This window comes from Glycine soja, chromosome 9 (assembly GCF_004193775.1).
Source record: "Glycine soja cultivar W05 chromosome 9, ASM419377v2, whole genome shotgun sequence".
Classification (NCBI taxonomy): Eukaryota; Viridiplantae; Streptophyta; class Magnoliopsida; order Fabales; family Fabaceae; genus Glycine; species Glycine soja.
Window position 1 is genome coordinate 45955938 of NC_041010.1, and position 25763 is coordinate 45981700.

Here is a 25763-nt window from a genome sequence, read left to right on the forward strand (position 1 = left end):
TCTAGTTTGACTGCCTAAGTTGGCATTTTCTTTGTACTGCCATTGTTTTATTATTATATATATTGTATAGTTTCAGAGTTAATTTTGTTGAAAAAGTTGCGGAGATTCCAGATTATGATTCTTATTGTCCTGAATCTTATGATTGATTTTTTTTAGTTTATTGATGGTTTGTTTGTGAGTGCTGAAATACACTCTCTTTTCTAGTGTCTGAGCTGATTATAGTTTATTTTTCAATGAGACTTCTTTATATATAGATAGATACGAAAACATAGGTCAGTGCCACTTTGTTGTCAATTTGTCAAAAAATATTGAGTTTCTTCATTTCTTTTTAACGATGTAATGACTTTCCTGAACCAGTTTTGGAAGCCTTGGTTTAGCTTCTCTAGGATAGGTGATACGTTACAGTTGTTTCAAAAATGACAATCTTGACTTTATGATTACTTTGCTACAGAAATTTGGACACAAGGGATACATTTGGTTAAAGTGAGGAGCTGTTTGATTTACCAATCTGCTTCATCATCTTAAAAATATGTGAGCTTTTACTTCTTCCTCTTTTTTGTTGAGTAGTTTTCTTTTGTGCATGCACTACTAGGCACTAACAATTAGCATATATGGTTGGTGCATATCCTTATAATTTACTGTCTTTATTTGCAATTATTTTCCGACCTTTCTATCTTGGCTTGAAATTATGAAGTGTTAAATAATCATGGTTTGAGATCTCTTTTTACCCTTTTTTTTCTGTATTGATACTGCCAGGGAAAATGGAGAAAGAAAGAAAATGGAATTTTGCTTATGTATTGTCAAGGGATTTTGACTATGTGACACCCTCTACCCCTTACATATATATTAATAAAGGAATAAAAATTCAAATATTAATTAAAAGTATTTTTAAAACATTTTTAAATACAAGCTTTTCAAATGGATAAAAGGCTCACATTCACTTTCTTCTACATCATATTCAAACTTGTCCAAATAAATAATAAAGTCATCTCGACTCAAAGAAAGTCATATAAGTCTCATACAATTAATATAGAACCTATATCCTAATGTCACATCCTATCAGAGCGTGGTGTTCCCGTGTCCTCTAGCATGAGGTTCTTCATAGTCATCCACCTATTCATCTGCTCCCCCGAACACAAGTTCAAGATCATCACAGGATCCAAACACAACAACACACAAGGAGTGAGTTATCACATTCCTAGCTAATAGAGAAACAAGACAATTAAATATATATATATATATATATATATATATATATATTATATAAATGAGATACCACTTGCTTAAACATAGCTCACGTAACTTCACCACTTTGTCATTCAAAATTCACTTTTCAATTATCAATCACATTACACAAGAATCCCACACTTCGATCAAGATATAATAACACATCAATTAGCAAGCATATGCAATAGTTATGCTAAGACTCAATTCTATATGCAATGTGGTACCATGTCAGTGAAAAACCACCCTGGGGCGCTTAGGAGTACATAACAAGACACACCACACAATGGGTTTGTCAGGTCACTCTCACTAAGTAAGATCATAGGGAGACCAGTCAGGGTCACGATGTTTTGCGAGAATGCTCCAACCATATGAGATCAGCATAGGCTTAAAGGAGCACTCAAACCCGGTGACCCCCAAGGCCTACACTCCGAAGAGTCCGTCAGGGCCTCTCCCTCCTGATTCAGGTCCAACCCCTAAAATAATTTTTTTTTTACATGCAGACACTGCTCATGAATTATACAATACCCACGACCTTACACTCGTGTTTTAAACACGTTCAACACAATTGCGCTACGATTTAACACTGGTTCCTAAATAGGAAACCTACATTTTCTCTTTAACACTGCGCATCAACGCTTTTCTCAAGATAACGCTGGTCGGGTATTGTACAATTCATAGCTTACAACACAAGTAATTTCACATCAAGTGTTAACTACACATTTATCCACAACTAGAACTCATTCACAATTTCACATCTCATAGTGTCACAATCCACCATCACATGTTTACACGTATCTCACAAATTAACACATGTTCAACTTTACGCTTATACTCAATCTCAATAACAATATTATAATCTCAAAGCAACATGTTATTCCACAATTCATCACATACTCACAATTTGAATTATCATTTCATATCCTCAATATAACAATTTATATAAAAGACTATCACAACATGAGGACTAAAACCCCTCAAATAATATTACACAATTATATCCAAATCATAGGTCCAAATATACAAATATCAAGAGCACAATTTATCAAGCAATTTTCATCAGGACATCAATATTTTATTTATAATCATAAAGGAAAAATTGCAATTTAACAAACATCCCAAAATAAAATCCCAATTTAATCCTCTAAGGATCCCTACACATGTTCTCACTAATCCCCAACTGTGAATAACTCATCCCTTACCTCTAAGCGGGCTCACGTGTCTTCAGCCAGCGATAGCAACATCTCTAGCGGTTCCCGGAAATTCTTTCAATTATTCATCCAACTGCTCCGATAGAATTCCCAAACGTCAGAGAGACGGAGAAGAGATTGAAACCTCCACTTGTACTATCTTCATACGATTCTTTTTTCTCCCTCCACGAATATTATCTCGCAAATCCCAACGGTGGAAGCGTGCGGAATTGAATTTCGAACAACATATCCAAATTTCACAATAATCCAACGGTTAACGAAACCGGGATCGTAGTTTTACCAAGACAGCTCTGGGTCTCTGCGGGAAAGAAAAAGGCTACAATGCGAAGGGTTTTTCTCTCAGTTCAGACATGATATCTAAATTCCCAACGGTGAGAATGCTCGGAATTGTGTTGCGAACATGATACTCAAATTTCACGATGATCCAACGGTGAACGGGTTCGAGATCGTCGTTTTTCTGAGACTGATTTGGTGGGCTCCGGGAAAAAGAAAGGATTTTGAGAGGAGGAGGGGAAAAACGAAAATGAGGCCAAAAGGAGGCAGCTGACTTAACATAACTATTTATACCTAGGGTACTCAGCCTATTATTTGCTCTATATTTATTTATTTATTTATTTATTACTAAAAAGCTTTTTAAATTTATTTACGAAAAATTGGGATGTTACATACTACTTTACCATTTTTTAGTAAATGAATTCATTGTTAACCAATTAATCCCTTCTTAAACATAGTCAACCACTTGTCTAATTGATTATTCCTAAAATAAACCTTTTTTTTTCTTCTGGAATAGCTAAATTCTTGATTTTAAAGCGACTTCTAGATTCAGTGAATCTAATTTAGTATAAATACATTAAGATTTAACAATTTGTTTTTACTATTCACTAATATTTTTTAAGTGTACTTTTTATTAAAAAAAAATTATCAGCACCTGAATTTTTAAGGGTCTTATTAACAACTTCCATGAGTCGTAAGATCTTTAGAATTCATTTTTTAAAAAGTTTTAAGAAATATATTCTTTAATTTGCCTCTTGTCTTTTTACTAAATCACATGCTATATGCAATGCATTTTTTTTTTATCTCATTAGCAATCAACTCAGTGAGTGACATGTTTGATATAGGATGCTGAACAGTTACTTTTTGGCATTAACAATTTGTGTCATCTTCTTGCTGAATGATTATCAGATTAATCATATGAGGAGTACTGCCGAGAGTAAGGTGGTAATCAGGAGTTTACATTCACTAAATACTCAGAGTTTGTTTTGTTCTATCGGCAATTACTCGAGCCAAAGTTCCAGCTTGTTCTGTTTATAGCAATCCCCCATTGAAGGTTCGGAGTGAAAGCTTCTCTCCTTAATCGATTGATTGAGCAAACAAAATAAGATGCCACATTTAAAGAGCAAATTAATTTCAGCTTCAGATTTTAGCACAAAATGTGTATAATACGAGAAGAAAAACTACAATCCTGGAATTTAAGATTGTCACATAAAGTAAATTATCCTTTTGTTTGCTTTTCTAAATCCTTAATAACTGAAAAATAACCAACCTATGTAACAATTAATGAACTTTGTTCATGCAACACTTGTGTTTTTAAATGATCTTTTAAGTGGGTTTCACAATATCATAATCAGGCCTTATTGCACTGCAGGGATGGTCCTGACTTCTTTTTTTAGGTATATATGTATTCTAAAATGTAAATATATACTGCATATAAGAATTACCTAGCTTCAACAACTTGGCAAATCCTCGGATGTTGGTTGCAGAGAACTTGTTTTGGTGTTGGTTGTGACGTTGACAAATGATACTTTAGATATCATTTTCTTAATATTGAACTCTGGTCCCAGGGACTTGTAAGCAATATTTTTTATTTTAATTTTCCGTAGCTAATATATAATATATGTTTTGAAAAAATAAATAAATACCAATATACCCCCCTCTTCAAAACCCTAAAATTAAAGAAGGGTGTTCTCAATTGTTAGAGAACCCTTGTTGAATCAGCCATCAGTCTTTCCTGTGAACTGAAGGTTGTTCACATTGTCCCACTCCCCTTAAACATTGTTTTTCTTTGCATTTGAAGTTTGTCTTCTCCAATGTAAGTTTTTTCCCATGTCATGTTTTGATTGATCTGAGTAACTGGGTTGATGCACATGGGGAAAACTTATAATGTGATTTTTGTTAGATAGATCAACGGAGAATAGCCAAAAACTTGTCTTACCTGAAAATCTAGTGGTGATATGCAATGGCATGAAAGGAATCTATATTCCAAAGGATCATATATATGTAACTCTTCAAAACTTTTTTTATATTATAGTGATCAAACTACACCCAAACTACATTATAGATTTATTAACTTACCTAGATAGGTCCACAACCAAAAATTATTCACTAGTTCCCATATCAGACATTGTTTTACAAGTGAACCTATCCAGCAGGTTAATAAATTTAGAATGTACATTAAGGATAGTTTCATCCCCATAATATAAAATAAGTTTTGATGACTTACATATGATCCTTTTGAATATAGATTCCTTTCATGCCATTGCATGCCACCACTAGATTTTCAGGTAAGACAAGTTTTTGGCTATTCTCCATTGATCTATCTAACAAAAATCACATTATAAGTTTTTCCCCATGTGGATCTACCCAATTACTCGTATCAACCAATACATGACATAGGGAAAAACTTACATTAGAAAAGACGAGCTTCAAATGCAAAGAAAAACAATGTTTAAGGGGAGAGGGACAATGCGAAAAACCTTCATCATATCACGGACAGGGAAGAATGATGGCTGATTCAACCAAGGTTCTCTAACAATTGAGAACACCCTTCTCTAATTTTAGGGTTTTGAAGAGGGGGGAATATAGGTATTCATTTTTTTTTTCAAAACATATATTATTAGGGAAATTAAAATAAATAAAAAAATTGTTAACAAGTCCCTGGGACTAGAGTGCAATATTAAGAAAATGATGTCTGAATCAGCCGTCCACAACCAAGTTCGTAGGATATGGCTTCAGCAGACTCAAATATGATAAGGGACTATCCAGCATATTGAGTCACCAAAAGAGGAATATGAATATGGGACAGAAGGAGTAGTACCACAAGAATATCATCATATATATCACCAAAATCATTTAGCAAAAAAAAAATTATTTTCAGAAGAAAATGAGAAAAAAAACTGTAGGTTTGATCTCTTCTATTAAAAAAACTAATAAATTAATGATTAACATTTGCTAATTATAAAAAAATCACCAAAATTATATTTGCCAAGAATGCGAGACATGCAATGAAAACAGACATTTTTAAGCAATTCCATAATGATGAAGCAAAAATATAGCACGAAATCAAAGTAGTTTTGCCACAGATCGAGAATAATCAATGGGACCATGGCAACAGCTAATATTGTGATATGGAGATGATCTAAAAGAAGATGGTAACGGTGGAGGGAAATTAGTATTTGGCGGTGGATTATTCGGATGTAAGGAGGACCATGGCAACAGCTAAAGTTGTCAAGTTAGTAGTAAGCGTGGGAATTTCAAGCACCTCAAGATCCCTTTTATTTCTAGCATTATAATACTGTGGTCCTAGATTATTGCCTCAATACACACACAAACACTGACCTAGAATATCTAATCATTAATTTTTTCTATGAATCATTAATATTATTAATACCAAAATTTAATTAATCTTGACCAAATTACAATTAAATTTAACATTAAATATTTTAATTATTAATTACATTATTAATTATTTATGAATCATTAAGTGTTTTTTTTCAAAATATTCAAATTCCTATTGACCAAATTAAAACTAATTTTGCTTCACAAAAAAAAACTAAAACTAATTTTATGATTAAATATTTTAATTATTAATTACATCATAAATTTTATATGAATCATTAAGATTATTTTTATTAAATTAAATTACTTTTGGCCTAATCACAATTAAATTGAACTATGAATATTATGATTATTAAGTTTTATAAGAATGATTAATATATACTTCTTCTGTCGTAATATAATTTTTTGATAAGATAAAAAAAATTATCCACAAATAATAGGCATTTTAGTTTTTTAACATGACATTAAAAACCTTTTCCTACTTATATCTCTTGCATAATATTAATGATGGAAAAAAATCTATAAATAAATTAATTATAATATAATTTTAATTATACAAAATGATAACCTATTTTTCATCTATTTATTATTTTTTCCTGGTTTATGTAAAAAATCTAGAATGACAATTATTTTGGAGCAGAAAACTATTTAAACTCAAATGAAATTACTATTGAGAGTCTTGACCAATCTGCATTTTAGCATTATATAAATATTTTAGTTATAAATTTTATATGAATAATTAATATTATTTTTATCATAATTAAATTACTCTTGACCAAACTACAAATAATTTTAACATTAAATATTATAACTATTAATTACACTATTATTTACTAGGTAAATAATTTTGTGTATTAAATTATAAAATATTTTTCCAAAGTAAACAATTCCAAAAATGAACATGATATTTTTTCTCAATCAACTTATTTGAATAAAATATTTTCGTCAACATATAAAATTTGAATCAAAATAATTTAAGACATTAAATGTTCATGAATGTTTTCAAGAATTTATTAATTCTCATTCATTTTATATGAATAAATTAAAATAAATATTAAAGAAATTAATTGTCATGAATATTTTTCAGATTTTTTTTTTAACTAAAGACTTTAAACGTTCATGAGTATTTGATAGTATTTATTAACCTATAATAAAAAAATGAATGATAATTTAACTTTGTATTTTAAATAGAGAAAAAAAACTATAGACTAACAATTCACAATGAAAAAAAAATTTACATTATCAACCAATTATAAATTATTATATATAATAAATTTATTAATAATTATAATAATCATTTTAAAAGTGATATCAATAATGATATATAATAAAATGACAACGTAAAATAATTTAATGATTATGTATCAACAATATAAAATAATTTTATATTTTTATATCATCATTTAATCATAATTAATTTACTGGTTATCCTTTGTATGACTTCTAAAATTATGTTTAATAAGTTATTTTAGTTACCTTTTAACTTTTTATACTATTTGGAAAGTTTATTTAACTGTTCATTAAATAAACTTTGTTCACTAGTCTTTTTGTAGCTTCTAAATTTTTTTATTTAAAATACTAGCTTATAACTTTTAGCTTTTATATTTTTTTAATTTTTATTCTTAATATATTTATTTGATTACCCATTTTTAAATAAATAAAAATTTTATTATTTTGTTGTTATTTTATATTTTTTAATTATTCTAACGATCAGTTTATTAAATACTTATTTAGTAAGCTAACTTTTTAATTTTTTGCTATTTTTTTTTTTGTTAGCTTTACCAAATCTGGCCTAAGTTCATTATTGTAGTTGAACAACTTTAAACGATTATTATAAAGGAACTAAGGAAGTAGCATTAACATATAAAATAAAAAATAATTGAAGGCATTTAATGTTCATCAAATACTTTTAAAAATATGAACATTAACAATTAAAATAATAAAAAAATGAATTAAAGACATTAAATAATTAAAACATTAAATGTTCATGAATAGTTTCTCAGATTTTCATATTAAATACACTAAATTTTCACGACTATTTTAGAAATTATTTAGTCATTAAAAAATAAATTTAATTTATTTTGATAATGAACTGTTGTCCTATATCAGAATTACATAATTCCAATTACTATTTTAAAGAGAAAATATTAAATTCTTAAAAAATACAGATTATTATCATCATTTTTCCTAATAACGTAATAAATCCTAACAATTATGTATGAACATTTAATGTCTTCAATTTATAAATTTTTAAAAAAATATTGATTAAGATTTACTGTTTTCATAAATATTTTTCCTTATTTTATATCTTAATGGTAATATTTTATTCAAATGAAATGAATAATAAGAAAAATAATCTATAGAAGTATTTATTTAAATAACACATTGTGGACTTTTTTAATATTTACATATCACTAATGATTTTAAACAATAAATATTTTAAAAATTGAGCGCCTTTATTAAGCAACAATCAAGTCATCATTAATATGTGATGGCTTGGTAGTCTCTTGTAACCTTTTTAAATGATCACCCCTTCCTTTTTCCCTCTCATTCCATCGATTGTGAATTAATTGTGATTGTTTGCTTTGCCTTTTCTAATATTATTATTATTCTCCTTTTTATTTATATCAATAACCAACCCTTTTTTTATATCAAAAATTGAGTATGTTCGTTGCTAGTGGTTATCTGACTCAGTTCGATGATGGTGGTTATCTCCCCCTATGAAACATGATCTGACTTGTGCACAACCTAAAAGGGTGTCTCAAGTTTTTCTATGAAAACAACATTGGAAAGGAAGAGTTGCAACCATGCATGATCAACTCAGGAATGTTGTGATGAATGTTCTGTGCCTGTGATCAAGATTTTAAATTGTGGTGGAAGCTTTGGTTTTCTCGTGTTTCTTGATATTGCAGGAAATTGTGGAGAAATGCGGCCAGAACTGTGCATGGTTGCATGCGGTCGCTATACTCCAAAAACCTTAACGTTGTGGCCATTTTCTTAAAACCATGCATGTGATGTCATATCTATCTAACATGATATCATTTAAAATGATTAAAAAAAAAAAAAATCCAATTAATGATTGATATGTTGTTCCCATTTCAACTTCCCATCTTATAACTTTTCATTCTTGATGTAACATTTTTCCATCTGGATGTTGCAGTTAATACAAATAGATTGTAACTTGTCCCCTCATGAATCCTTCTCCAAATTTATAAGCTTAAATCGTAAAGGATGTGATTGAACAATCTTCTGGAGATTTGGAGGTCGTGGGTTTCATTGGATGCTTCATGTTCATTATTTAACCAAAATGAAATTATAACCATTAGATTAAAAACAGTTCAAGAGAGGAATAATAATAAAATGACTCGATCAGAAACAGAAAAAGCGTCTTAGTAGTATTGGAAGAGAAATCGACACATGTCAAGAAACCTTGACGTTGTGGCCGATATCGCGGGCTTGGACCATTTTTTAAAAGCATGGATTCTGCTTGCCATAGCCATTGCACACATCAATTCTTTCCTTATTGCATCCATGCCACCAGCAAATCCCCAATCTACTTCACCAACGCCACCACCGTACCAATTAATATTTGACGACCCAACATAAAGGAAACATAAAAGGAGCACTATACAGCATTTTTACCGAGTGATAAGTGAGTAGTTTTTAAACTATCACTATATATACATCAGATTTGTATGGAAAGGCTAACTACTATTACATCAGATGAGGAGTGCAGAGAGTAAGGTGGTAATCAGGAGTTTACATTCACTGAATACTCAGAGTTTATTTTGTTCTATCAGCAATTACTCGAGCTAAAGTTCCAGCTTGTTCTGTTTATAGCTATCCCCCATTGAAGGTTCCGCGTGAAAGCTTTGATGACATCATTTTTTATATAGTAGTGAAAGGTTCTCTCGTTGATTGATAGATTGAGCAAACAAAATAAGATGCCACATTTAAAGAGCAAATTAATTTCAGCTTCAGATTTTAGCTCAAGATGTGAACCAATTTAAATGTTACACCAAGTCATTATCTAGTGATGATTGATGAGGCAAACAAATGGATCTAAAATATTTTAATATGATAAGAAAAACTACAATCCTGAATTTTAAAATTGTAAAATGGTTAAATTACTTATTTGATCCTTATAGTTTTATGATTCTTATTTTTTTAGTCTTTATAATTTGAAAGTGATATTTTTAGTTTCTATAGTTTATATTTTAATTCTCCTTTAATCTTTATAATTTAAAAGTGTTCTTTTTAGTCCTTATAATTTGTATTTTAATTCTTTTTTAGTCTCTATAGTTTGAAAGAGATATTTTTAATTCCTATAATTTGTATTTTAATTATATTTTAATCCTTAATACAAAAAAATAAAAATAATTAACTGCAAATTAATTATAAATTATTAATTATTTTTTTATTACAAATTATCTTACGATAAATTAGTTACGAATTACTTGTTAATATTTTTATAGTTAATTGTAATTCATATTTTGATAGTAAGGTTTAAAATGAAATTAAAATATAAAGTATAAGACTTAAAATACCTCTTTCAAATTATAAGGATTTAAAGAAAATTAAAATATAAATTATAAAGACTAAAAAAATCACTTAAATAAAATGTAAACTACAGGGATTACAAAAATCACTTTCGAGATTAAAAAGACAACATGAAATTATAGGAACTAAATGAGTAATTTAATATTATCAAATAAAGTAAATTATCCTTCTGTTTGCTTTTCTAATTCCTTAATAACTTAGAAATAACCAACCTATTTAACAACTAATGGACTTTGTTCATGCAACACTTGAGTGTTCTAAATTACCTTCAAGAACTTCAGCAGATACAAATGAGATATGGGTTGATCCAGCATATTTTGTTTCCGAAAAAGGAATAAGAATGGGAAGATAATGGGTAGTCCAGATCGAGCAAACCATCATGTCTGATATCAGTAGAACTTTCTTGCAAGCTGAATCCAACCAGAAGCTTACAAGCTTATTAATTGGTTCAATGACATCCTTAACTTACGATTTTAATATTCTTAACAATTGTATCACATAAATCACCAAAATCATTATTTGCCAAGTATACGAGACATGCAATGAAAACGGGTATTTTTCAACCATTCCATAATGATGAAGCTTGACTATATGAAGCAAACATATGCCACCAAATCATAGTAGTTTGGCCGCATAGATTAGTCATTGGATAAATACTTAGTTAGGTATAAACCAAATGGGACCAAAACTACCATTTGTTTTCAAGGAATTTCTAGGCTCTCAAGTTTTGCAATGGAGGGTGAGAGCTCATATATTCTTGATATTCCACGAAGATTAAGATACTTCAATCGATTATGATCCCTCAACTCCTTTAGGAATTCTTCATTCCCTACTTCAATGTGATGTGAAGGTAAATCTTGCCAACGACCAAGTTGAAGCACTAGCAAATCCTTCCTTTCAGGCAACCATTTGGATCCAAAATTCAGATAACTAATCCAACATATTAAAAACAGAACTTGTCCACCAGCCTGGTTTAAAACGAACCCCATCACCTAGTACAACTTTATGTTGTTTATGTACTAAGCAATCATGCAGATAGGGTAGTCGAAGATATAATCCAACATGCAGTTGCTTATCTCTTGACACATATTTCTCGAACTCAGGACGGATACCAGGATTAATTTTAAACTTGTTGACAAGGGGACACTTGCCGTTACCATATGGTACAATCAGATTAAATTTCAAAAGCTCTTCAATCACATCCTCACCAACCTCTTCTGCTGTTTTCTCTCCCTCCTTTCAACCAGCATAAATTGTATGTCTTTTGTTTAATGTGTAGGTGAGACCATAAATTTGGTGTATGCATGGGATGGAGAGGGATGCTGGGAGAACCGATTACTATGCTCTGGACACTAGATTTTGTAATTATTCATATTGAATATAGATTTTGGAAGAAGGGATGGCAAGAAAATGATTTAAGAGATGTACATATATCTCACTTCATTTAGATTTGGAATTAAAATATGCTAGTTATACTAGTAGACAATAGCAAACAAAGAATCAAATAACAAAAGTTGGGGGGCATCATTATTTTCTCCTATACAAAGTTACCGTGACCTATCCTTTCTTTCACAAGTGGAATTCGATCATTTCTTGGCAGTTAGCAAGAGTACCTAGTTTCCAATTTGCTAACTTTGTAATTACTCAATATCAATTATTAAAGACAAATTACTCTTGCAACCTTCCATTTGCTCGGTCTACTAATTCTAGCCCCTGCAATTTATTTATTACTTGGTCATAAAAATGCTAGCAGCACAACTTATTCTTTTGCACATAAATTGGGAATTAGGTATTTATAAAAAGAACATTACTCCAAGAGAGATATTGGGATTGGGTTCAGAATCGTCTTGAAAAAAGAACAAGAAAAGGGTTTCAGTCTTTCAGATTGAAATCACAAAAAGGAGTAAACGAGAAACGGACGCGAATACGATGGTCTCATGCGAGGTCGATTCGATGATTCTTGGCTGTAGTGGCAAATATTGTCTTGTGGTCAAAATGACTCTCAAGCATTTTCTGACGGTTTCTGACCCTCGAAAATAAAACCGCCAACAAATATTTTTTAAATAATTAAATTAACTGCAACATCATCATATAATTGAGATTTTTAACGGTAGGGACGAAAAAAGAAAACAGAGGTAAACATTAAAGACTAGAACAGATCAATTTTTTGTTTAGTTACTACAAGTGAAAATCTGAAAAAGTTCAAGAATTAAAAATATAGTTAACCCTATATCTATATTTCATTATTCACAGGTTTACTGTGCCCGTTTTTGTCACCAATTCTAACCATTTAGGCATTTACTAGCTCAAACAAGGAGTTTTAGGCTTGATAGTTACAAACCAAGCTTGAAATTCGATTATTGATATACTACATTTGCTAGGTGCATTCTCCTTGTCAATTAGATTTCTTGTTTAACAATATTTAGTTCAACTTTCTGATTGAAACACTCAATATTAGGAGAAAGAAGGTCTATCTTGGAAAAGAACAATCTTCCACAAGGGAGATTTGCTCCTGCATTATCCATAGAAACATAATAGTAGATTTCAAAAACATCATGCTGTCAACCTGATTTAGGTATCTTCTGACACGAGCTAATACAGCATTTTTAACTACTACTCACCGATAAGTGACTAGTTTACACAATCCACTATATACACTTCAGGCTAACTGCTATTACTCTAATAAAGAGAGTTGTATCTGTAGCAGGTAGCAATAATGGATGAGATGCAAATGAGGAGTGCAGGGAGTAAGGTGGTATTCAGGAGTTTACTTTCACTGAAATACCCAGAGATTGTTATTGTTCCATCTGCAATTACTCGAGCTAGAGTTCCAGCTTCTGTTGACAGCAATCCCCCATTGAAGGTTCCACGCGAAAGCCTTGATGACATCATTTTTGACAGAAGTGAAAGGTTCACTCCTGGATTAATTGAGCAAATTTTGGTGAGGGTTACCGATAAGTGACTAGTCATTAACTAGTAATGAATGATGAGCAAATTTCAGCTTCAGATTTTAGCATAAGATTTGAACCAATTTAAATCTTTGACCAAGTCATTAACTAGTAATGAATGATGAGGCAAAAAATGGATCTAAAATATTTTCAGATGAGAAGAAAAGGAACCATTCTGAAATTTAAGATTGTCACATAAAGTAAAATATCAGGTTATTGCCAATAACTCAGAAATAATCAACCTATTCAACAATTGATGGACTTTGTTCATGCAACACTTCTATGTTCTTGAATGATCTTTTAAGTGGGTTTCCTGATATCATAATCAAACCTTATTACATGAAGGTTACAAGCTAACTATGTACCTATTCATAATCATCAGAATAGTTAAAGTATTGCCATTTTCATCTGATGATGCAAGGTTGCCAGCAAACCTTCTATTCATGCCAGTTCTGTTTATTACTAAATAAAGTTCAGGCATTACAGAATGAGAAAAAATTACCTTCAAGAACTTCAGCAGACACAAATGTGATAAGGGCTGATCCAACATATTGAGTCACAGAGTAAGGAATCATTATGTGGAAGCTTAGGAGTAGTCCAATGCAAACCATGATTTCTGATGTCAGTAGAACTTGCCTGCAAGCAGAAGCCAACCAGAAAGGAGAGATCAAATATGTGAGCAAAAAATAAAAAGAGGTAAGACTCATCCAATCGAGATAGCAGAAGATAAATGTGGCACAATCTCCATTTAAAATGTACATTAACCCATGAACTAGTTGCTAGATTTCTTATTACAAATCAAATCCTGGAGCTTTTTGAGGATCAGAAACAAAATAACTGTTCAAAATGGGAATTTTAAGGATCAAAAGGAAAGTAAAGCTAAAGGTATACATTCTTTAATGTTAACTAGAGTCTAAGTTTGTCCAATATAATTAGCAATTCCTTAAGATTTTATATACACTATTCTTGATTATAATGAAAAGGACTAATGTTCTATAATGGAATATGATTCATTCATCATAAACTGTCTAGTCACTAACAAGAAATAATGATAGAAAGAATTGAACTTTGGTGTTGAACTGTTGATGATGATGATGATGATTAGTAAGAAAATATGTTTTTAATAGTACTTGAATATTTACCTTTCTTCAAACATATTGCTGATGTAGTTTCCAACAACAATATTTACTGGAAGCACAGTAAGACCAAGGCATGCGAGAAAAATGGATACGTTGCTGGTTGTCCAAATAAAATAGTATTCCGTGACAAGGCTTGATTCAGCAAGTATGATCTCCATTGCATACTTAAGCATAAAATACACAAATAATTGAACCTGATAAATATATTTATAGTTAGTGCAAAAAGCACATAGTTGAGATGATTGCTTCATATTCATATTGAAGAAGGTTCAAAAAGGAAGGTATATGGAAAATGTTTAAATTTGTTCTATTTAAGTCTAAGCATATATTTTCACCAATCTTACTGAGGCTTCTCCCTGAATTGAAGTTTAAATTTTCTTAGTCATACTATTAGTATGTCTCATTTTCTAAAACAACCTACAGTTATACCTGGTAAGTGCAAAATCTGTAATTCAAGTTACTATACTTAAACATGTAGTTAATGCATGTAACATAAAGTAACTTGGAAAACCAGGGATTGTTTCTTCATATGACTGTCAATTCATTTATAAGACTTGAAGCTTCAATTATGATATGAGCAGATAACCAGAGTAGTTAACTTTTCCAGAATTTATTAGGTAGAGGCATTCATGTATATTAGTTTGGGAAAACAGAGCAGTGGTTCAATGGTGAAAAGGGGAAACCCTTAGAAAGAGAAATCTTTCTCCTGTTCGTGTTCTGTTCATTTTCAATCGAGCAATAAAATCAGTCTTCTCTTTTTCTCTATTTCCTTTGCAGGATACTAAAAGGAGTGGTTTCTGGATATCATATTTCTTGATTTGTTTCCTTGTTTTATTTCAGTAGGAATAGGTATCCAGTATTAGTATAATAGGGGCTAGTGCTTTGTATTTTCTCACATAAAACCAAAGTTCATTTTAGATTATTGAACTGCTTAATCTCTGTTTTCCTCCATAATATGGGTTTCTCACCTTTACTGATGGCGTAAGTAACTTATATGCCACCACAATAGAAGTGACAGGTTTCTTAGTTTCTTCAGCATTATCATTTTCTTCTTCTCCGTCTTCGTCCTGCTCCTTTGCTTCCGAGTTTGTTAGTAATGGTTGTGTGTGCTCATTCTCTACTGCAACATGTACTGCTGGTCCTATGCATTTTGACAAAGCGCAAAAAATAACTAAGGATGAAGCATAAAAAGGTTATTGGAGACTGCATTTTTTTTATCGGCAAATATTAGTAATTAATATGTTGTTAGTGGGAGGATTCGAACCCATAACCTTTTTTTAGCTTCAACCCCTATGCCCCTCCCCCAACCACCAGGCCATCTTATCCCGATTGGAGACTGCATTTACTAACATTGTATCTAAGAACTCAACTATGTGGCATAGGAAGGGATGAAGGTGTTGTCAAGAAATAGTAGATACAATCATGATAAGAAAAGTTGATCTTATAGAATCATTTATTGAACTCTTATAGACAAAACAAGACCACAATGAATTTTCTCATGTTGATGGAAAAAACAAGAACCATCATTATCGTTGGTGCATAGGCGTACTTCATGTCTGATACATATAGAAGAGAAAAAAACCATAAATAAAAGTGAGTTTCATATATGTAATAGAAACATGCGGTCTTGCTGACGTACCTGTGTCTGCTTCATATAGCACAAGATTTCCTTGATTCTCATGTGCTGGTTCCTTGAAACAAATCCACAACCACAGTAGATAGACAAGCCATGCAAGAGCCATTACCCAGCCAGGCAGAGTATCTTGGTTCATGGTGAACTTGTAAATCCTAAAATTTTTCTGTAACAAACAAGCCAGAGCTGGACCACAAGCCATTCCCAGAGCACTTGCACTAACAAAACCTGCTGAAGCTTGCATCCGAAGTTTCAATGGTACACAGTCACTGATATACCGCCTATTAACAGCCCTTGCAGAGCCTAACCTGAAATATCATTAAATTCACCACATCAATAATCATTATGTAAATGTTCGTCTTAAACATTATGTACTTTATAAAGTGTTGCATTCGGTTACCAATTAATCAAGAGGGTATGCAAATAATACAGTGTTTCAAATATAGGATATCAAGCTACAAAGGTAACATACGAATACCTGAAAATTACCTTATTTGTACTTTTTTTTACTAATCCATTGTGTTTCTTGTACTAAATTCAAGGGTTTTCTTTAAAGCAGCTAGCACCAGGTTTTTGTGTGTGTGTGTGTGTATACTAATGAGAATTAAAATATAGACTTTTAGAAATTTTAAGTGGTCATGTGACCATTAACCAACTTTTAATCTTTGATCACCCATGTATGGTTGTATGGAGAAGAGCCTTACTTAATACACTCCCTATTTACATCTATATATATTTAAGAAATCTTGGTCATTCAATTCAAACAGATGCTCAAGATTAAAAAAAAAAAATCTTAACCATCTGTATATGGTTGTATAATGTATGGTCAAGATTAACTCCTCTCACCACTATATATGCTCCCATGCACATACATTTATATATCTAAGGTATATCAGATACAAATGGTTCTTTAACGTCTAAGTTATGCTACACTAAGTTGTGATAAAATATACCAAAATCTGAAGTAGCTATGCTTTACTAACAAGATAAGTCCAAAAGTTACAGGAAGGAATCGTGCAAATTTTGTGACTTGATCAACTGGCTATAAGTATAATATGTAGAAGTCTTTTTCTAGCATGTGAATATCATATAAGTTTCCAATATGGAAAGTATGAAACATTGAGTGACAGGAATAACTTACCCACAGAAAAGACGTCCCATCAGAAGAACTACTATTGAATTCATATCAAATGCCAGTGCATACAACATGTTCCCAATTAGAAGAACAATGCTACTGAATACAAGTGGTCTTAGATATGATCGGTTCGACCAAGCACTGAAATAAACTGAAGAAAACACCTGTGCAACGGCCATTGTACCGATGACCACACCACACACACTTGCTGCAGCTCCAAGGCTCAAAGTATAGTTGTCTGCCGTAGGTACAATAATGTAAGTGTTCACCATATACAAAAATGTATTTGCCAAGTTCAAAAGAAGTGACATAAAATGATATCTTTCATCAACAATGTGATCTTCAGATGGAGATGGTAGCTCCTCTTGCATGATAAAAGCATGTCTTCCCAAAAACTGAAGGAAGTTTGTTGAGTTTGATAATCTGTCTACAGCTTCTTTGATAGAATCAAGAATAGGATCCTTCAAGGGAAATCAGAAGGAGAATGTCATCCAGTGATGCAAGAATACCTTAGGGGCCGTTTAGTTTGAGAAAACATTTTCTGTTTTTTGTTTTCAAAAGTTTGAATAGGAAATAGTGAAAATAGAAAATGAAAACATTAAAAATATTGATTTGGCTGTTTCCTGTAGGAACTTTTGAAAACAAAAAACAAAGTGAAAATAAAGGTGGCCTCTTTGTAATTAAAAGTGAAAATAGAAAATAAAAGCAAAAAACGTTTTCGCAAAGTAAACAGACCCTCAGATGTTATGAATAATTAAAAAAAAAAGGCTAATGTTGTGAGAAGTGAAAACTGAGAACCCATTTACAATCATTAACCAAAGTTTCAAAAATATAACATTATGCCTCTAAAAATCAAAAATGGAATTCTACCTTGCAAATATGGTGTGTTCCTTGTATGTGATTTAGCTTATGTCAGTTCATAGTTTATAATCAGGGAAATTAAGAACCTGTATTATTTTATCAATATATATTAGTTTCAATATCCCTATGCTTCTCTTTTCTCTCCCCCAAATTGGTATTGATCAAACACAAGAAATGGTAGAGCTTAGCAGTATCATGCATATAATGGATCAAGAACTAACCTGATGAGAATATGAAGGCTGGTCATATATAGAAATGTAGCTTCCTTGACTTTGCTGTAAATCCTGAAGGTCTGCCAGACCATGAGATAAGACTCCAACAACAGCCCCAATGCCCTGCAAAGAAGCGATTACATGATACTGCCTAAAACAAACAAAGAGGAAACAAAAAGAAGCTACTACATGATACTATCTTACATTTTGTAACATTAATGTTGTAACATTAAACAGGATGATAGATCAGCTTCAAACAACTTGAAGCAAAATTTGAAAAATGTTTGTATTCAGGGTTAGAAACATTACCACATGCCTGAAAATCTGCCTTAATTGGGAATAAGGATGATTTGCACGCGTCTTGACATAATAGTCTGTGAATTTATAGCCGAACCGTTTATCAAACTTCTTCAAGATCTTTCTCAAACCAATAACATTCATTTCCACAAAATTAAGAAGCCTTAAAAGATCTCGTCCAACATCTCTATATGCTTCTTGGAGTTCAGAGATGATTATACTATTTGGCTGCTGGAAAAGAGCATGGTGTTCTTGTCCAATATCTGACAGCCTATGTGCAAGTACTCCTTGTTGTTCAAGCAGAAATAAAACAATTTTTTCTATCTGAAATTCAAGATCAAGGAAAGATTACTTAGAAATTATTGACGGTTTTATGGATAGTATATGATTAATAAGACTCTTTGACCTCAATTTGTTTTTTGAAAAGTTTAAGTGGCATTTTGCTAACACAAAAGCTCTCTGGCTCTTCTCTCCCATTCTTGTAAAACAATTCCCTGAAGTACAAGTTCCTGTTTGGTTTGCTTCATGTGGTTGGTTTCTAAACTTCAAGGTTAAATACATAACTTTCAATTAGAAAAGAGATTATATTTAGGTACATGATATTTTTTCCTATTATATAAAAATGATAAACATGTCTCGTCAGTTACCTGATTGTCTAGCAGCATTGAGAAGTCTCTGAGAACATTGTGGCGATTTTGAGCTCCAACCTCCATTTGTTCTACATATCTCTTGACTTTCTTCTTCATTAACTTATAGTTGATGTAATATCTGGAAAAAAAATTAACATGTATTACTGAAGTTAAACCATCATTTCTGGCTTTGGTGCAAGTATTATTACCACCATTAAAACAAAAAGGTTGAAAATATTATTACAAAATAGAAAAGAATGAATTGAACAATATTAAAATTCATTAACCATGCCATAGAAAAAATGAATAAGAAATAATATTATGAAATCATCTTTATGTCTTTTCATACTTATTATTTAAAGTTGATTGGTGGTTCAGAGCAAGTGTGTAGATGCTTAATTTTATTGTCTTTGTCTCTTAAAATCATTCTCTTTAGATGCTTAATTTCATTAGTCCATTACATAGACTTTTTTATCTGTTTTATTCCCTATAATTTTCGATGGCATGAACTAAAACAGATTAAAAGTGTATATGTAGAGACTAAAAAGTAATTTTTAAGTGTAGGGACTAAAATGTAAAGATAGTATATGCATAAGGACCGAATAAGTAATTAAACCTTATGAAAACTATCTTTAATAAAACTGAGCTAGATTATCACTCAGAAACATGCATAATATATATAAAGCCATAGTGTTAAGTGTTAAGAAGGCATAGTTCTGATACAAAGTCAAGTAACTCCAAACTAAAGCAAAGAAATAAACAAAAGAAAATGAACTAAATGTGATATATAGCAGAATCAAGATGATGTAAAACAGGGAAGGCATGGTATATACTACTTAATTTAAATAAATAAATAAAAATCCTTCAAGAATTTGACAGTAGCTGATCTCAGTCAAATAAACGTACCCTTTCCATTCTTGAATCTGTAATTCTCTCAACTTTTTACCGTAGCCAACCATACTCAAGAAAGAAATATCACTGAACTGTAGCAAACCAGGAACAAGAATTAAGACACCTACAAAGCTTCATAACAATGTCAAGCTTTATAAGATTGTGTAAATAGAAACACAAACCTGATAATAATGGCAGCAACTCTCTTTCCTCTCAGATTAATACTTCAATAAGGGTACAACATCATGGACTTTGGTAGCTGAAAGACTGAAACCACACTTGTTAAGCTGGAACACTTTAGTTATCAATAAGGGAAGCACAACATAGAAAGAAATAACACAACACAAATGAAAAAGAGCATATTAGTGAAAACTTATGATCTTTTCCATGCACTATTGATATCATAACTCAATAAACACAATAATCACATTTTGAAATGCCAGTCACAGAAGAAAATCAGCACTAAGTTCAAAATCTAAAACAGCATAATAGTGATTACCAAAACTAAATGATCCCCAGGATATGAGGAAAGAGAGAGAATCAGAAAGTAGAGAAACCAATGCCAAGTTCAAAATATATATTGAAACGCCTTTGTCCATCATGTCATTGTCAGAGACATACATGGCTGTAATGTCTTGACTCTTGTGTGTTCTAGTTTCATCAGCAACAACAACAACATACATAAACAATTCAGAAACTCAAGTTCCCATGACAAAGATAAGCCAAGAAAATGTGGTTAAACGGTAATTGCATGTGACTGAAAAGGCTGTAAATGAGAATCACAAAAGTTTGGCACAGGGGAAGTGGAAGTAGGGTGTTGGCATATTGGATTGGATTGACTTTGAAGAGAAAAAATCATTCGACTATGTTATTTTAATTTTCTTTAATTTAACATCGAATTAATTTAATTTAAAACTTTAAATATTTTTATAAATCAGTTTGAAGTGATTTGAATTAAATATTATTTGGTTTTAGACTTTTTATTTTTGAGAAAATATTAAATAAATATAATTAAAAGATCAAATATTTCATATATATATATATATATAAAACAATGGAAGTTAGGAGAAGAGTAGCACGTGACAATTCAAGGATTGATGTTAACCATCCTGATGAGTAGGAGTAGAAACCATCTAACAACCTGACACCTATCACCTATCCACATCTCACCTCACTTTTTTTCAAAGAGGATCACTATCGATTAATTAAAAATTATTTTTGATTAATTTTTAAAATAATTATTATAAAAATTAATGAATTTATTTCCTTTAAAAAAAACCAACTAATTTATTATGCATGACAGTTAGTATCAACGTATCACAATTAATAATTTTTTTGGTTGATTAATAGTAAAAAAAATTATACTGGCATTATATAAAAATTAAACTTAATTATCTTTCGATCATTAATTATCATATAATTAAAAATAAAAAAACAGTGCATGCATCATCAGTATTAACCTTTTTTTATAATGTCTTGCGATAATAAAATTATCATATATATGATAAGTATGTACAATTTTTACTATAATTATTTTAAAATTTCTGATTATTTGAAATATAAAAATTGTTACACTCAGAATACATATCTATTAAACTCATTTAAAATTAATAAATTTTTTAATTATTTTAAAAATTATTTCTAAAATTATTTCTAATTAATTCATAGCATAAAAAAATATCATGATAATGTATCAAAATCAAACTCTATTTAAAATTCTTTGTCATGTGTTCTCTTTTCAGTGTCATTAAAATAGTGTTAATTTTATGACTAAAAGGGGGAAAAATCCGTCCAAACACAAACTAACGAATAAAGCTTATAAGTCAGCCAACAAGGCAAGACTACAAAAAGAAGAACAAGTAAAGAAAAACTGAGTTTCCAAAGAAATAGTAAGACCGTGTTTCGTGAAATCATCATCAACAGCATTCCCTTCTCTGTCTTTAATAAGGCATGACTCTATTTCTGAACTATTGATCTATAATATAGTATATACCAATTTAATAGTAATTGGTAAAAATGGGAATTGTATTATGTTTGTGCTAAAAAAATTAATGAAGTTGATCGACTTTTATCTTCTCCTGAATTGGTTTGTCAAATTTAAGAACTGTATGTGGTCACCAAACGTGAAACAAATTATTCAATAACTTATTCTAAATATTTTAACAATAATAATATAGCTTAATTAGATTTCTCGATGGAAATTTGTGAAATTTCAAATGATATACAGAAATCAAATTGGAAGATTTTGCTTTTAGGATACTCACTTAGGAGTATGTTTGATTTAGTGGATGAAAATAGAAAAAATAAAGATAAAAAATAATTAAAATGTATGATAAAAGATGTGAGACCCACGTGAGGTTCAGATAATTTCTTTTCTATTTTTCTTCTTTTTCTCGGCCAAATGCATCCTTAAAAAAATCTTTTCCTGTCCTGATATATTATTGCTAAGGAATCTCTAAGAAAAAAACGACAACCAAGCAAAACTATATTGACTTAGAGGAAATATTTGCGGCTACAAACATTAGTGCAAAAGTTAGTTATCAATATTATACAACACACAAACACGAGTTTAGGATCTTTCCATTAGGGGCAAGTGCAGCAAGGGAGAAAGACAAACCTACATGTAGGTGGTGATCGATAGAGAGAATCTTAAGGGCACACGTGTATACAAAATTATTCTTTCAAGACTTGTGCCACAGTCACTAGTTACTTATCCATTTAATTTTCTGGGATTATGTATAGCTAAATCTTGAAAAATCGTGCAATATGTACTCAAAATACAATTTTGGGCAAACAAATAATAAGTATTACTGTTGTGTGAGAGCAAGCAGTTGCTTATAAAGTTCTTATAGAAGTTACTTATTACAATCAAGATTGTTTAACCATTAAAAAACAAATTTTCAAGTTAAAAATAAGAATGGAATTTTTGTTTCACTACTGAGTAGAGAGATAAAATGGAACCCACTAAAATAAATTAAAAACTCAAGTTAAGTTTTACTGTTAAAATTAAAGATTTTTATTAACTTTTATGTGACAATAACTGGTCCACTAAAAGAAAATTAAGAACTCAAATCATTAGAGATGCTCTTACACTAATTATTTTATGATGACTTAGTCCCAATTACTCTTCTAATTACTAAAGAATTTATCATCGTTAATCTAACACAAAAATTTGTTCACACATATAGAAATGATATAATAATTTTTTTCATACATGCATGATCTAACTCTCTTTGTTTCATTATAATTGTTATTTTAAGTTGTTTCACACAGACTAAAAAAATTTAATTAATAGATAAAAGAGAATAATAATTTTTACCATCTTATCATCATTAATTTTTATTTTTTTTATTGCTCATATCATTAATATTATAAAGAATATAAGCAAAATAAATATAATTAATAATTTTTTGAGGATTAATTAATGTTATATTAAAAAATTAAAATGATAATTATTTGAAGAAAAAAATTCTTATAGGATGATTATTATGAGATGGAGGGAGTTTTTTTTAGGTTTTTCTATATAAAGTAAGTAATATCAATAATTAATGCGAGAGAATTCAATTCTAACACATGCACGCACATTTAATATCAACCATTAATTTTCTTATTAATAATTAAAATTATTTATTGAGTTGTTCACTTCAAAGGAATCCAATCCTACTTTTCCTTTTTTCCTGCCTCTTTATGTTGAAGACACTTGTTGAAATAAGAACCAAAGGAATCCATGTTGACATGAGGAGAGAAATTAACATGTGTTTCAGACTGCCAAGAGACTCCAAGTGTCACTTGAACTATGACAAAACACTCATTTACAAGGCTTTATGCATAGTTATACAATAACATAACACTTTAAAAATACATCCTCCAAATCGGCCACACGATCAGAGGCAGATCCTTTTAATTTGAAGAAGTTATATATTTCTGCCATTAGTATATATCACATGGAGTCACATGAACAATGGCATGACACTAATGAACAAGGATTTTATGATTTATATGTAGCTATAGATTGACATAACACTCATGAACAATGCCATGACACTAAAAAAAGACATCCTCCAAATCGATCACACGATCAGAGGCAGATTCTTTTTAAAGAAGTTTTAAGTATCATAGGATTCAAAATATATATGAAGTTTGTACTTTTAATTTGTTAATGAAAAGGTAAAAAATATATATATGCACGTATTCAAATTAAGGATATGCAATGACTTACCATAGCTGAGATGAAGATTGAAGACAATATTATTCCATGAGTGCAACACTTCTGCTTTAATGCTTTAGACACTTGAGTTCGAGAGAAAAGCAGAATTCAATGGAGCAAATTTAAAATTTACCTGAAAATGAAAACAAGTATAGAAAGTTTACTACCTGGAAACAACAGAAGCTCCTGGATAAAGTAAATATACATGTAACCAAGTGAGTGAAACCAACAAATTCAAGTTTAGAGGCCAAACTCACCACTGTATACAGAACTGAAACTGTGAGATACACTCTCTTGGCTTTTAGAACATCAAAAGGGCACGTTCACATATATGTTATCCAAAATCCACCCCTCCATTAAATTTATAGCATGGTAAGAATCACCATGATGATCTTAGCAAATGATAGATATTGCCAAACCTTTTTATCAGTAGCGGACACGCGTTTTGTCCTGAGTCCAAAAGTGTCTTTATGCAGGTTAGTTAATTATTTTTTTAACCCAACTTATGAACAAACTAGAGTACCTTTTGAATATGAACACTACAAAAACATAAAAAAGATTTCTAGAATTTATCAGAAACTATAGGGATTGCTCTATTGATATAAGACTTAACACATACTTTTCGATAACTTTATGTGATATGATGTTTAACAATTCAACTATTCAATCATAATTATGTATTATCATAATTTTTTGTCGAATCTTATAAAAATTAAGCGATTATTAGGATATAATATAAAAAAAACTGTTATTTTCATATATATATATATATATATATATATATATATATATATATATATATATATATATATATATTGTATGTATAATTTTAAAAATATATAAGAATTTTCAATTTGACTATAAGTTAATTTAAAATAAATTTATCTAAAAAAAAAAACTTGTGTAAAATAAGATTTGACAAGTACTTTGTGATTATGACACATGACTTATCATACATATAATTTATAGTTGAGTGAAAATATAAAAATTAATTTATGCTGTTAATACATTTTAATGAAATTCAAACAATTAACGCTAATAATATACCAAAATTAAACATAAAGTAATGTCTCATCCAGAAATTATGAGCATGTTTGAAAAATCAAATAAAAAAATCATTTGAGACATAAATATTTTTATAAAAAAATATCATTTTATTTTATTTGTTAGATTTACATTGGACGTATCTCATAATAATTTT

General features: G+C 30.2%; 1 protein-coding gene across 9 annotated transcripts; it reads right to left on the minus strand.

The window, feature by feature from the left end:
• Positions 1 to 1071: 1071 nt before the first annotated feature.
• On the minus strand, positions 1072 to 24943 carry LOC114425889 (SPX domain-containing membrane protein At4g22990-like). Of its 9 annotated transcripts, none has more exons than XM_028392866.1 (13): positions 24820 to 24943; positions 24575 to 24695; positions 20538 to 20622; positions 20371 to 20447; positions 19483 to 19603; positions 18848 to 19159; positions 18548 to 18661; positions 17472 to 17926; positions 16337 to 16638; positions 15666 to 15838; positions 14701 to 14891; positions 14061 to 14194; positions 1072 to 1121 (listed from the first exon to the last, which is right to left on the minus strand). In XM_028392866.1, exons 4-13 carry the CDS (start codon positions 20421 to 20423, stop codon positions 1114 to 1116), a joined length of 1863 nt encoding a protein of 620 aa, XP_028248667.1. In that variant the 5' UTR covers positions 20424 to 20447; positions 20538 to 20622; positions 24575 to 24695; positions 24820 to 24943; the 3' UTR covers positions 1072 to 1113. The 9 variants fall into 9 exon arrangements, with proteins under 9 accessions (XP_028248667.1, XP_028248661.1, XP_028248662.1 ...); XM_028392860.1 differs by lacking the exon at positions 1072 to 1121 and adding an exon at positions 13065 to 13528 and having other exon boundaries at positions 20538 to 20614; XM_028392861.1 differs by lacking the exon at positions 1072 to 1121 and adding an exon at positions 13065 to 13528 and having other exon boundaries at positions 20371 to 20442.
• Positions 24944 to 25763: the final 820 nt, after the last annotated feature.

Coding starts and splice junctions, on each gene's coding strand:
- LOC114425889 (XM_028392860.1), bottom strand. CDS start 20,423: ATGGTTGGCTACGGTAAAAAGTTGAGAGAATTACAGATTCAAGAATGG. Junction 19,604..20,370: donor CAGATTCAAGAATGGAAAGG/GTACGTTTATTT, acceptor TTTTTTTTCCAG/ATATTACATCAACTATAAGT. Junction 17,927..18,547: donor AGCCTTCATATTCTCATCAG/GTTAGTTCTTGA, acceptor TTTCCCTTGAAG/GATCCTATTCTTGATTCTAT.